This window comes from Ambystoma mexicanum, chromosome 4q (genome assembly GCF_040938575.1).
Source record: "Ambystoma mexicanum isolate Mex_15411 chromosome 4q, UKY_AmexF1_1, whole genome shotgun sequence".
Classification (NCBI taxonomy): Eukaryota; Metazoa; Chordata; class Amphibia; order Caudata; family Ambystomatidae; genus Ambystoma; species Ambystoma mexicanum.
Window position 1 is genome coordinate 307,263,752 of NC_090928.1, and position 14,069 is coordinate 307,277,820.

Here is a 14,069-nt window from a genome sequence, read left to right on the forward strand (position 1 = left end):
TGTATTTGTAATCGTTTTTCGTGGTATCCTTTATCACTTTTTCTTTTTTTACAGTCTTTCTGCTTATTCTTCAAAGTGTGTTCTTTATGTGCTGATGGGTTTTGCACAAAGCTATTTTGATCAGATTGCAAGTTACCCCCATTGGATTTGGGGTGTGAGCTATTACACTTGCAATGTATCCAGGCTCTATGTTTCTGCAGCTCAAATTGTAGTCATGCATTTAGTAATCTGTCCCATTGGAAGGCATTCATCCATTCTATTGTGTCTCCTTTGTACACAGGCAATTGCTGACCAGTCACCTACATTAGCAAAATATCCCCCTGAGGAAAGCCCAGAAACTAGCTGCTAGGGCTGAAACATGTCGCAAGATGGTTCTAATGGGACTAAGAAACAGCAATGGAGTTTTCAGAAACAAGAACGAATTTTGAAGGACATGTCTTCTGAATATTTTGAAGAGCTTTTTTACCTTTGATAAAATTGTTAATTATGTATGATGAATGTATTTGTGAGTTATAAGTAGGTTTTTTCTTATTTATGTTTGTAGAGAGGGTTAGATAGCTTCACAAAAATTGTAACAATTCTAATTTGATCGCAAACAAAGACGAGACTAAGCTATGAAAATAAAATAAATGATATGGTTTGATTAAGCAGCATATTTTAATGGCAACATAAATATTAGGGGCCCATTATACTCACAAGTTTGAGTTTAACTGGTGGATCCATAGTCTCTACAAAAATAGTTCCTCCCATTGGTTTAAAAGACCAAACACTTACTTTACATGAGCAGAGCACTGCATGTTTAACATGAGTGGTATAGCAATTCATATCTCCTTTTACAGTGTGGGATTCATTGATGTGTTATATTGTATTACTTTAATGGTGATTTATGCACATGCTCATATGCAGAATAAAAACAGCTTCATGCAACCAAATACATTGAGAAGGGAGTGAGGACAGGATGGAAATGAGGGGGCATAGATGGACAAAGGTGTGGGTTATAGAAGCTGTTTACTGAAGTTTGGAGTAAAACATTTCAGGGTATCCAAGTGCATTTTATATCAGATAGCTGGGGTACCCGGCGTTGCCCGTGTCCTGAGCGAGTGGTGCCTCATGTACCCTGGAGAATGGTGCTCTTGTCCTCTTGTCGGCAAGTTTTGCTTTAGTTTGCTCTGGTGTCTCATGTGCCCCAGAGGATTTTGTTCTTGTCCTCTTGTCAGAAAGTCTTGCTTCAGTTTGCTCTGGTGTCTCATGTGCCCTGGAGAATGGTGCTCTTGTCCTCTTGTCGGCAAGTTTTGCGTTAGTTTGCTCTGGTGTCTCATGTGCCCTGGAGGATGTTGCTCTTGTCCTCATGTCAGCAAGTCTTGCTTCAGTTTGCTCTGGTGTCTCATGTGCCCTGGAGAATGGTGCTCTTGTCCTCTTGTCGGCAAGTCTTGCTTCGGTTTGCTCTGGCATCTCATTTGCCCTGGAGAAAGTTGCTCTTGTCCTCTGGTCGGCAAGTCGTGCTGCTGTTTGTTGTTGTGTTTTAGAAGCTCTTGATATTGATTTTCGCTTTGCATCAGATGGAGCTTTTGCAAGTGATGTTCGTTTTTTGTGCGGCATGTTTCAGTCACTCAATGGCTTTAGCACATTTGAGAAAATGTCCAAGAAAGATTGATTGATTGATTGTGCTCTCTTCTCGTGAATGAATTTAAGAAAATTGTAACTTTGCCATTTCCCATATTTGGAGTGGCGTGATAACAAACATGTTTAATTTGTTTACCCCTTTAAAAATGCTTTAATAAACACTTTCGAACTGTATACAGTAGTAATACATTTCAAAGGAATAACCAACACATCAAACATTTTGCTTCAGACACTTTTCCAAATTTTGCCTCCTTCTAGTACCTACTGTAGTGAATCAGGGTGAGCATCAGCAAATGAGGGTGTCTATGGAGTGAGTTTTTTGCATCCAAACATAGACTGCAATCTTGCTCCAGACAAAAGAGGAATCCATGCAAAATGTGGTAGACGTGGGTTCAACAGTGTGGATTTGTATAGCCGGACAAACATACACACACACACACATACGTACATTCAGCTTTATATATCAAGACAACACAATATGCATATGTCATACATAGCATGAAAACAAAGAGCTAATATCGAGTTCATAACACGGGATATTAATTCTACATAGACCAGGGAAAGAGTATGCCTGCATTGGCCATTGGTCATAAGCCTTTCATTTCTTAAGGCAGGGATCAGTTCATAAACACCTTAGAGCCTTCAGCTGCAATGTTTTTTTTTCCGGTCATGTTCAACCCTGGTTTCAGTATTTCTAGGTGCTACACTTTAAGTTTAACAGGAGATGGGTTGCAGAGGTGAACTGAAAAATCATACTCCATTAATTCCTTTGTGAGTTACTATGCATGAGCTCTGGCCTTCCTGCCTCTTGGCCATACGCAGTCTTGCGCCCTCTTCTTTACATGCCCTACCTGATCTTTATGATAGCCAACGGTTCCTCTACTTGTCCCGCTAGGGTGGAAAGGGATCCATATTTCGATGGTAAACAGCGTGCAACCCCTCTATGTACCTGCTTAAATGTGACCATGTGTACGTTATGCCTAACACACGCAGCCGAACAGTCCAGTCCAAAACTATATTAAATATCTTTTTATTTCTCTGCAGTCGTAGTCAATGGGCCTCATTACAAATCTGGCGTTAACCTTGCCGGTGCTGCAGGCGGGTTGCCGCCAGACTTGCAATATTCACCGGGGGATTACGATCCTGGCGTTCCGGGTGGCAGGTGCCGGTAAATGTTAATCCCATTCCCATTTGGCAATGGGGACCACGGAAGCACCGGCTCCGTTAATAACAGTGCCGGTGCTTCCGTGAAACTCTGCGGGAGGGTGCCGTTCCGCCGGCCAGGTCTGACACTTGCGGGCGGAACGGCACCCACCCGTCGACTCATAGTGTGCCGGTCTGGTAACAACATTGCCGGTAGGCTTACCGGCACCGTTGTTACCGGACCGGCATACTTGTAATGAGGCCCAATGTCTTCATCCAACTAATTTTACAAACAGCCGGACTTTTATTTGAAACCAGTCTTTAACATGTCATTGGTTACTATTCACTTTGCATTTTGTGTGGGCCTCTTTGTGAGCTCTATTCTACTGTTTATTGAACCAGCAAGAACACCTTTTAGTTAATACCTGGGAAAATCTGTTGGAACTATACTCCAGCCTGGAAACAAACTAGAAGGTTAAGCTTTCAAGATGTCTGGCAACTTCTTACTTCGATCGTAGGCATCCATATTCAGCTGGAAGAAACTGCCAGCCGATGTACCAACCACTTGTGGAGGATTATGATAAACCAATATTTATTTTGCGACAGGCTCTGTTGAGCATGAGTACCAAGATGTGGATACGGGTCTGACTGCCCTTTAGAAGAATGAAAGAATTAGTGTCACCACACTTTACAGATCTGTTTAGGATCGAAATGAAAGGGCCCTTGTTATGAATGATATGCAAGCTAGCTGCTTTCTGATGCCAGTTGGGAGGATGGTAGCCCACCTAAATGGCAAATTAACCCGTAGGGAATGACCCATCTCTTTCTCTGAATTCAACCTTTCAAAGATTGAATTCACTCTCCTAGGGAACCACACCAAGCATGCCCAAGTGCAGAATTGGCTGACTGACGTAATGTTTGACGGACTCTTTCCTCAACTCTCACCCACTGCCAAATCTCTCAGCTTTATTATCGACTGTGAACTTTCATTATCATTATCATATCACCAAGAAGACCCAAGCAGCATGGTACCACTTACCCTCCCCTGCAAAGTGAAGCCTTTCATCCCTGCCTCGAGTTTCAGAACAGTTGTCCAAGCGCTGGCCATCTCCCACCCAGACAGTGGCATTGCCCTACTCTCAGGAGTCTCTAGTGCCGCCTTGGCCCCACTGAAAGCCGTCCAGAATGCTCCAGCACATATCATCGCAGGACTACGAAAATTAAAACCCATCACCCCTATTTGTCAAGGGGCTGCGCTGGCTACCCCTTCAAGCAGCTGCCATGTTCAAGACTACCTGCCTGCCCTACAAAGCAGCCAGAAACAAAACACTACTCTACTTGGCTGAGGAAAGCACCATCTTTAGAGGCCATTGCACCACCAGACGCCACAGCATTGCCAGGCTGAAAACAAAGATCTGCAAGAGGGACGCAAGTTTCCAAGACACATACAACTACCCTCCTCCATCCTACACTTCAGGAAGGACCTGAAGACCCTTCTCTTGAAAGACCCACTCGTCAATCACTGATTGCTCACCCAAACCCTTCTCCCTATTTGGAGTTCCTCGTTCCTTTGTAACCCCTGTGTGCGTTCTCTTTTGCAGTGCTCAGTTGCTTCCCAGCTAGGTTTGTGTTTGTAACTCCCACACATGCATAAATAAATAAATACATCTGGAAATTGTCTTGTCACCTGTAGGTGGATTCCTATGGCACCCCAATCTTTCCAGAGTTTGAAATAAAGCTAATCTCCATCTGCCCCACTCTCGGGTTGCTCGCTGTTGTATCGGTGTATGAAAGGGGACCCGTGTGAGGCTAGCAGTGGGGGCCCAACTACTCATCTGTTAATGGGCCTCTTACATACTCCAGCACAGAAACTTTCCTTTCTTCCCACTCTCCATCCACCTAAACTCTTAAAGGTTTGCTCTGGTGTAGTCTTATCATCTCTCTCTCGCTCTCTCTCCTTGTCCAGGGACCCACCTCCAGAGGCCAAGTCACCACCCCAGCTTCCCCCTTTCAGGCCTGGCACCTTTGAATCTGCCTCGCTATTGCTCGGGAAAATCTACCCATTCTGAGGTGAACAACAAGTAGCCCTGTGGATGCAGACATCATGCCTAACTTGCTATTTAAACTGACCCTCACTTCTTTGCAAAAATCATGCAAGCATAGTAGAAGTTATTTAACTTGTACCATATTCCACGAGACCTAACTGTAACTCCCAAAGGGGCAGGGTTACAAGTGTGACCCCTATCTTAAAGTTCTCGATGGTAGGTGGCACTGGAACAGCTGGGAGAGTCACTTAGGCTAGTTCCCTCACTACAAGCTGAGTATCTACACTTTGATGAATTGTTTACCGGACTGAAACAAATTTAATGTATTATGTGCGGGGGATATATGGTCAGAAAGTTGAAGCCTCAGGGCTATTCTGGTCGCTTCATTCATGAAAGGTTCCAATTGATATGCCAGCTTGTGGTACGTGAATTCCTATTAATCTTCATAGGTGGGCTTGTGGCTCAGCTTCCACATATGAAATGACCGGGAGGAGGCCAGAGCACCGTGCGGTGGAATTGTTTTGTAGCTCGCGTTCCCTCCCCTGGAGCGTTTCTCAAGTTCCTGCTTTTCCTAGAGACAAAAAGAGGACTGGCCTATTTTGTGTAGCCAGAGCTGAGAAGGTGCCAGTGCCAGTTTTACAATCGAGTTATTAAGATTAAGGATTTGAATGCCATAACAAAGACAGTAGTCATTAGTTTGGCTAATGGAGGCAAGCAGAAGCCCACCTCAATTGATAGTTGCTCTTCTTCTTGCCTTTCAGATACTTTTTACAGTATCTTATTCCCGGCAGTTTTTGCTTAGTATTTTCGTCTCTCTTTTTATTATTCTGTATATTGACGCAATTCAGCAGAATTGGCCCAGTGGTAAACTCTCTCAAGCTTTTGTGATTTCAACTGGTATAATGAGGTAGTCTCCTCTGTTTAGATCAGCATGTTTTCGGAAGATTGCTATTTGATGTGTTTGACAGTTCCAGAAAGCTACCACAATGATTATCTGCCAGCATAGAGAACTCCAGCCGTAAATTGACCCGTGTCCCAAAAGAGTTTAAGGCGTCTGAAAGCTGCACCAGAAAAGAAAAATGTAATTGATGAAGCTCTATCGCTTGATGATGACTTCAGCTGGTTTACGCAGGTTAACATTAACGATGAGTCGACATCTAACACATCCAGAATATTCATGGTAGAGTCAAGGGTTCCAGAAATCTGGTCAATCTCATCCTGGTCTTAACCTTTCTGTGCCCCTTCTCTCCAGTTCTAGGTGTGATGGTATTCTCTCAGTCCAGGCTTTCCACAGCCTGTTTTTCTGCCCTGCTTATGACATGTAGGTATATGTCCTGAGATTTTTCTGTGCCGGCCAATGAATAACTTTGGATTATCACAGCTGTGGAAGTCTGGATGGTAAAATGAGGATCCAGCCCTGTGGTATCATATTGGGGGGTGGTTAGCTTGTGCATGAAGTGCTTTAGTTGGATTTTTAAGGACTTGTTTTATTTCCACATTAATTTGGAAGGTTTTGTATTTCTATGATGGAAAAAACCTGTACTATCGTAACCAGGGCAATCCTCAATGGCCTAGTTACTGCTGTCACTAGCGGTGGGAATCAGATAGGGTGGGAATCAGATATCTTCAAGAGGGGCCATGAGTGTTTCCTTCCCCCCTGGATTGGATGATTATTTTTCTCTGAAGGTAACCCACTCTTTTTGGTTCATGGCTTTAAATGAGTAATGATCCATGAAATGGTCTATTTGACGGGTTTTTGTGGTAGTCCGGATATAGGTGTAGATTGCTTTTTTCTCTTCTATTTTTCAAATTCTTTACCAATTGTACTGCTTTTACATCTCTTTATAAATGTACTCTGTGTACATGATCTTTTGTATTTAGGGATGCTGAGTTTTCCAGACACTGTGGCATACCTCTGTGGCCAGCCTGATCCTCAGAGACATGGCCCTACTTCTCTGTCTTTTCTGCTGCGCTTGGACAGGTTTTGCTTCGGCTACAATCCATTTGGAAATGTACATTTCTTAAAGCTTAACGTGGGTTTAGAAGTATTGGTCGCGCTTGATGGTAGTTCATTAGGGATTTATTAACAAATGTCCTACCAGAACAGCCACAAGCAAACTGGATCCACTTCTCAGTGCACGGGGGAGGAGCGAGGGGGGGGGGTTGGGGTGGCTCTGGGAGTCTCTGGGAGTGGGGGTGAGGAAGCACTGGATGGGTACAGTCCTTAAAAGTACTCAGAGGGGTCAAAGTGGAAATGCAAGTTCCCAACAGGAGTATGTAGACGGAACAACAAGGGGGACAAAGAGGGACAGTGGGATGGACTCAATGACACTAGGAGGTAGTTCCAAGTGCCACTTTGAATCCATTAAGTATTTCCCAGTGAACCTTTCGGTCCCTTTCAGTGCCTCAAAGTGTCCTCAGTTCTTTCCAGGGTTACGGTACCTGCAGAACAGCCACACTGACCCTTTTCTTTTTACACTGCAGTCATCCAGTTTCCCCCTTGGCCTCCAGAAAGTTCCCTTCTAGCTACTCCCAGTACCCGACTACCCTCTCCCTGGAGACCATTAGCTACTCCTAGTGTTCCCTCAGTCCCCACACAGTGCCTGACGCACCCCTGGCTAATAGTTTCTGAGCCCCCCCTTCCTACTGCTCCTTTATATTTTGGACCTCCAGTATAGTTTGCAGCTTCACATGCATCTTTGATACACAAAGTGCACATGTTTCCCCAATGCTCCTTTGCTCCCTCTCCCCAGATGCTCATATGATGCTGCCCAGTATGCTTCACGGCTCTACAGCTCATGCTCCCCCTCAGTCAGACCTGCCTCATCTCCAGGTTTAGCCCGGGGACTCTGGGTTTCCATGCTCTTCTCCGGGTCTCTGGGGCAGAGCATGGAGTCTTTGTGTTTTCTGGCAGTGGCAGCAAATCCCCCAACACCTACATTTGATTGGCTACAAACATACTGCTTGTGGCCAATGACATGGAGGTGTGGGCAGATACACAGCATTTTGAGCAAATTCCACCCCTTTTCTGGCATCACACTGTGGTGTTTGACTTTCTTTTAAAAACCATGTGGGCAGGGCAAGTGGGCAGAGACTTGTGTGGGTAGAGCATCAGGTGAAGTGGATCTCCGGGTTTTTCTTTTTTAAATGTAGGCAGGTCTGTCCCTCAGTAGTCCTTTCCCTCTCTGGTCCATTCTCACATGGGATCATTTCACTTCTTAACAGTGCCCCCATAGTGTACTTTGCCCCATATTGCTCGTTTGTTCCTTTACATGTTTCTGTGCCCACCTTCATGCTCGTTGGTCTCTAAGACGTTCTACTCTTTTAGCCACCAAGTAGGCCTTTAGGCTATAGTCCTTTGTCATTGGCAGTCAGTTCATGATGCCTCACACGTGCCTCTGCCTCAGTGGTTGAAGTGTACGAATTGAAGTAGTGGAACTATGCTCCCTGCTGGCCTGCTCCAGCTCCCTACAAACCCCAAACCCCATAGCCACGCCTCCTCCCACGTGCAATCCAAACCCCCAAACAAACACACCTGCTGTTTAAGGGAATATTCAGTGTACTGCACTGAAGTGCAAGTTTCAACTTCTTCCTACACTTTTATTTTAAAACTAAACCATTCTGGAAAGGTTTCTTTTGAAAATACAGTATGAAAACATTAAAGCCTAATTTGAAAAAGTAGAGGAGCGCTTCTCTCGGCCGCTCCCACCCACTTCGAACACTGCCGTTCCTCTTTAGTGCTCCATCACCCCCGTGCTCCCTTTCCCCCTTGGTGCACCCTCCCCCACTAATGCCAAACCCCCTTCAATTGATCGTTCTGTTGAGTCAGGAGTTTGGCAATACCTCCCCTCCCCCATGTTCTTTCCTCTGTGTTTTTCCTTCACACAGGCCTTCTCCATCCCTGTCCTGCAACTTCCACCTCTCCACGTGCTCTCCCACAACTAATACACACTGTCACACAGCTTAAACTTTTTGCGGTGTGTGAAGACACAGACAACTGAATTCAAATTCGTGCCAATGCTTGTTCTCTCAATTTACCCAGTTCCTTTATAGCGTAGGACCTCACAAAACTGTTTTCATTCTAATCAGTATTCAAAAAGTCTTTCTTTCCTTGCTTTCATTATCTTACTCTTGGCATGGCTTACTACCTCCTCTTGGCACTTGATAAAGCTTGCTTAAACTCACATGTTCATGTAATTCACCTTGGGGTTTCGTTCAGCTCCAGGTTAGCCTTTCTTTCATCTCTTTTACAGTTCGGTATTCGCAAAACCTTTCACTCGGTTTTCTTAGCAGTTTCATGTCATCATGATTATAAAATGTATTCAGTAATTTGACTGAGTCCAAACTTGACCGGCATTGATACTACCCAAACGGTCTCCCGCTCACAACCCGACCTGCAGCAACCACACTCTCCGACTCACCGGGTACGCTGTCTCATGGTGCTCTTCTCCACAACGACAGGCTTGCTGTGGCTGTTGCTTCTCCCGAGTCGATGGGCCTCTCCTCCAGGGTCTCTGCCACCTCTGCTGTATGGAGAGTGAGTCTCTTTGACTCCAGGAGGTATGGAGAGCAGCCCTTCTACCAGAGACCTCTCGAATGCCCCCTCCACAATCAGCTTCCATTGCAATGACTCTGCAGCTCGTCAGCGCTTGAGGCACACGTCTCTCTGCTTCACCTCTAGCTTCTAAAGTAAGCGTTCCACTGATTATTCTCCTAGCCTCACTTGAGTAGGTCATTTATACCATCCTCTTGGGTTCAGGGGAAGGCAATGTTCATTCATTACATAACGATTGTAGTACTGGCCATCGCTCTTCCTCCTCCCAGTACCAGAGTGGTGCTTATTAGGGAAAGATGTTTGGGAAAAACATGGAAGGGATTGACAACAGCCTATAAAGGCTTGGGAAATTGTGGACTCCTCGTGAAAGGGGTATGGGGATACTGTTAAGGAAAGCGTCTTGTGAGCGCTGCATATTTGAGCTTTCTGGTGATGGACGTGGAGGGGTAGCCAGTCTGTCTTGAATGCAGAGGTGAAGAAAAGGTAACACGAGGAACCAGCCCAACACCCACCCAGTGAAACAATAGGTCGGGAGTGGACCGGCTCCCAACGTCACGAAACAGCGCTTCTCTGATTAGCGTGAAGTCAGGACAATGCAAGCACTGGCAGGGCCAACTGATGTCCAGTAAATGTAGTGCACAGGACTCAGAAAAGGCTGGTACTGGGCTCAGGAAGAGTAGCATAGCACTCAGAAGGCAGATGTAGGTCTTCGGTAGCAAGGTAACCAAACGGAGACTAGAGACTAGGCGATGACGAGGCTAAGGTGGATCAAGGAACAGAGATCCAGAGCAAGGGAAATAGGAACTGAGAACCAAAAGGGATGCCAGGGGAAGCCCAGATGGGAACCCAAGCGATGGGAGGGGGAGAGACAAAGAGAATTCCTCAACCCTAGGAAAGCCAACCAGGAACCAACGGGAGATCCAATCTAGGAACAAGAATCAGCAAGGAGGTAAGAGAACCAAGGACCAGGCAGGGACTGGAGCAAGAGCAGGGAACAGACGCAAAAGGCGGAGCGTAGCGATCAGGAAACAAACCGCATTGAGATGCGGTTTGTTTCTGTGGACGGGCCCTGATATTGGATTAGGACCACAATGAGGCTTGCAATGCAAGCCCGCGTTGCTCCAAAGCCAGCTAACTGTGTATGCGCGGAAGGCAGGATACGGAAGCCCACGCAAGCGCAGATCCGTATGCCCTCAGATAGATGGAGGCCGTGAAAAAATGCGGCTGCCACAAATGCCAATTAAGGAAATAAGGGTAAACCCTCCATGATGGGACTCGCCGGTCCTGGCGACCCCATCTCCTCACCCATGTAAGTGGCAGTTGGCATGATACTATGCCCCCTTCCAGAAAGGCCAGGAGCCCCAGGCTTCCAGGGATGCTTAAGATAGAATTCATGAATCAAACAAGGGGCATGCACAAAACTATGTGGTTCCCAGGTGCGATCACATGCAGGGTAGCCCTTCCAGTCCACCAGAAACTGGAGCATCCCACGTCGAATGCGCAAATCACAAATCTCTTGCACCTCCCAATTCAGGGCTACCCTGCACATCAACAGAGGACAGAAATGACCATAAGTGTCTGACACATAAGGTTTCAGTAGGGAGACATGAAACACGGGGTGAATCCGCCAGGATGTGGGCAATTGTAAGTGGAATGCCACAGGAGACAAACGTTTGGTAATCTTAAAAGGCCCAAAGTAGCGGGGTGCAAGCTTAGTGGGCTTAGTGGGCATATTACGGACAGGTAGATTCTTCGAGGATAACCAAACCAAGTCCCCAACCTGAAGCATAGGCTCGGGTGTATGCCCTTTGTCAGCCTGTACTTTCATGAGCTCATGCACCTCCACAAGAGTACCAGCTGCCAGGGTAGTTGATTATGGATGTAAGTCACCAGTTGGTCAGCAGATGGAACAATGCTGGGCAATACTGGGTGAAAAGGAAGTAGCTTTGGGTGTTGTCCGGAGGAACAACAAAAAAAAGGGCTAGAACATGTGGCTGTATGTACTGAGTTGTTATACGCCACTTCCGCAGCATCCATATGGGCCAACCAATTATTTTGCGAGGCATTAGCGTAGCAGCGTAAGTATTGCCCCAATGTTTGGTTGGTCCGTTGCGTCCGGCCGTTGGTCTGAGGGTGATAACCCGAAATCAGTGCTCTGTGAATGCCAAGATGATTACACAACTGGTTCCAGAAAGATGAGATGAACTGGGATCCGCGATCAGATAATATTTTCTCAGGAAATCCATGGAGCCGGTACACCTTGTGAAGAAATCCATGTTCCATCTGGAAAAATGTTAGGGATCTTTGGGAATGGGACAAAGTGAGCCATCTTAGTGAAACAATACACAATCACCATGATACAAGTATGTCCTTCAAATGGAGGGAGAGCGACAATAAAATCAGTGGCGATGGTATGCCATGGATAGGGTGGCACCTCTGTGGCGTGTAGCAGACCCAGGGGTCTTCTCCTCGGGATCTTGGTTTGAGCACAAACGGGACAGCATTCAATATATTGTTTCACCTGACTGGCCCATCCCAGCCACCATAATTGCCTGGCGATCAGTTCTTGGGTGGCCTTAACTCTGCGATGTCCACTAACCTTGGAGTCATGAAAATCATGCAGAATTGCAGTCCAAAGATTGGCAGAAAGAATGTATAACTGATTTTGAAAGAATACCAATCTGTTGCGTTCACTCACATGAGGCTGACCCAACAGTCCCGTTGTGGCTGAATCAGACAAGGTGTCTTACAGCATTGACCGTAGATGGGGAGAGAGAGTGAGTAAGAAATGTTTCGGGGAAATCAGAGCCAGGTCTATATCGTCTCTTTTGACATTGTTCTCCAGGGAGCAATGGGAAAAGAAGGCCCAACGAGATTGCCGGGGGGGTACGGCACTGTAAAGAGCGTAGGAACTGGAAATTCTGATGATCAGTGCATACTTCCACAGGAAATCTCCCTCCAGCAGGTGATGTATCCACTTTTTGAGCACCTCTTTTATGGCCAAGAGTTTTTTCTCAATAACGGCATAGTTCTGTTCACTCGAGGTAAGCTTGCGAGAATAATATGGCATGGTGTGTTCAATCCCAGAACCTGGGTCCATCTTTAGCAGTACTGCTCCAATGGCGAAATTGGAAGCATCTGCCTCAACGATGAATGAAATCTCATCATTGGGAATGCTGAAGAATAGGGGCCGTGCTGAAGGCTTCCTTTAATTACCTGAAGGCTACCGCAGCCAGGGAGTCCCAAAGGAAAGGTACCTTGATACTGGTCAAGTGAGACAAATTCATGGCCAAATGCGAGAAATACGGTATAAAGCGGCGATATAATTTGCCGAAACCCAAAACCCACTGGAGTGATTTCAGGTTGTGTGGTTGATTTCAGTTCCGAATGGCTAGTACCTTAGCTGGATCCAAGAGAATCCCTGTACTTCTAACCATGTACCTCAAGAACTCTATTCTTTCTCGATGGAAAAGACACTGTCTTGGCAAACAGTTGGTTAAGGGACAACCATTGTAGCACTTCCTTGACAGGTCGTATGTGCTCCTTCAGGTTCATAGAGAAGATAAGAATATCATCGAGATATACCCAAATGGTCACTTCAATCAAATCAGCAAAGATGTCATCCATAAAACGTTGAAAGACGGCCGGGCATTACACAGGCCGAATGGCATTAGTCGGTATTCATAATGCCCAGATGGTGTCTTGAAGGCCGTCTTCCACTCATCTCTTTCCTTAACATGAAACAGGTCATAGGCCCCCCTGAGGTCTAGCTTGGTTAAGACATGAGCAGCATGAAAGGATTCCACAATATTGTGGATCGGAGGCAAAGGATTGCTGTCCTTTTGGGTAATGTCATTTAATTGATGATAAGTGACACAAGGACGCAAGGTCCCTTCCTTTTTTTTTTGCACAAAAAATTGTGGTTATCCTGCCAGAGATTTGGAGGCTGTCATGTATCCTTTCTTAAGGCAGTCCTCGATGTACTCTAGCAAAACCTCTTTTTCGGATGGAGATATTGCATACATCTTCCCAAAAGGGATCACAGCATCGGGCAACAAATCGATGGCACAGTCGAAATGTCTGTGAGGAGGCAAAGGGATGTCCCCTGGTTCAGCGAACACACTGTGAAACTCTGAAGAGTCCTGAGGTACCGAAAGTAAGGAACAGAGATGAGTCGACTTGTTTTCCAAGGAAAAAGGAGTGGCAGTAGTGACAGTCTGGGATGTTCCGGGGAACCAACAATCCTGGATAGAGCATGTGGGTGCAAATTCCAAGGTTCGTGTCTCCCAGTCGATACAGGGATTATGGTACAATAGCCAGGGAAGACCCAAGACTATTGGATAGAAGGGTAACTTCATTACATCTAAGGAAATGTTCTCCTGATGTTCTTTAACCTTTAGGAGCAAGGTCCCAGTGTGTTGACGAATGGGACCAGAGCATAACAGAGTTCCATCGATAACCTCCCCCATAGTGGCACATTTCTTGAGATGTAGCGGAATTTCGCTGTTGGCTGCAAACACTGAACAACGTAGTTGCCAGAGGCACTGCAGTTAAGAAGGCCCAGAGCGTCTACACACGTGTCCTGCCAAGCTATCCGTATCTTCAATACCAACAGGACTACTGGCTGCATGGGCTGTAGGGCCAGAACGGGATTGGGAAGGACTGGAAGAGAAGGTGGGCCTTTCATTGTCTTCCCCATACAC

At 46.0% G+C, this 14,069-nt stretch overlaps 1 protein-coding gene across 3 annotated transcripts in view; it reads left to right on the forward strand.

The window, feature by feature from the left end:
* SYTL3 (synaptotagmin like 3) overlaps positions 1–14,069 on the forward strand; it is a 778,488-nt gene that overhangs the window by 671,524 nt on the left and 92,895 nt on the right. Inside the window, exon 13 of one of the 3 annotated variants that reach the window (XM_069607885.1) lies at positions 281–1,797. The exons of the other annotated variants lie outside the window; for them this stretch is intronic. Within the exon in view, the coding sequence (XP_069463986.1) occupies positions 281–349 (69 nt within the window). The 3' untranslated portion in view covers positions 350–1,797. Of the gene's footprint in view, positions 1–280; positions 1,798–14,069 lie in introns of those variants that run through there. 3 annotated transcript variants of the gene reach the window in all.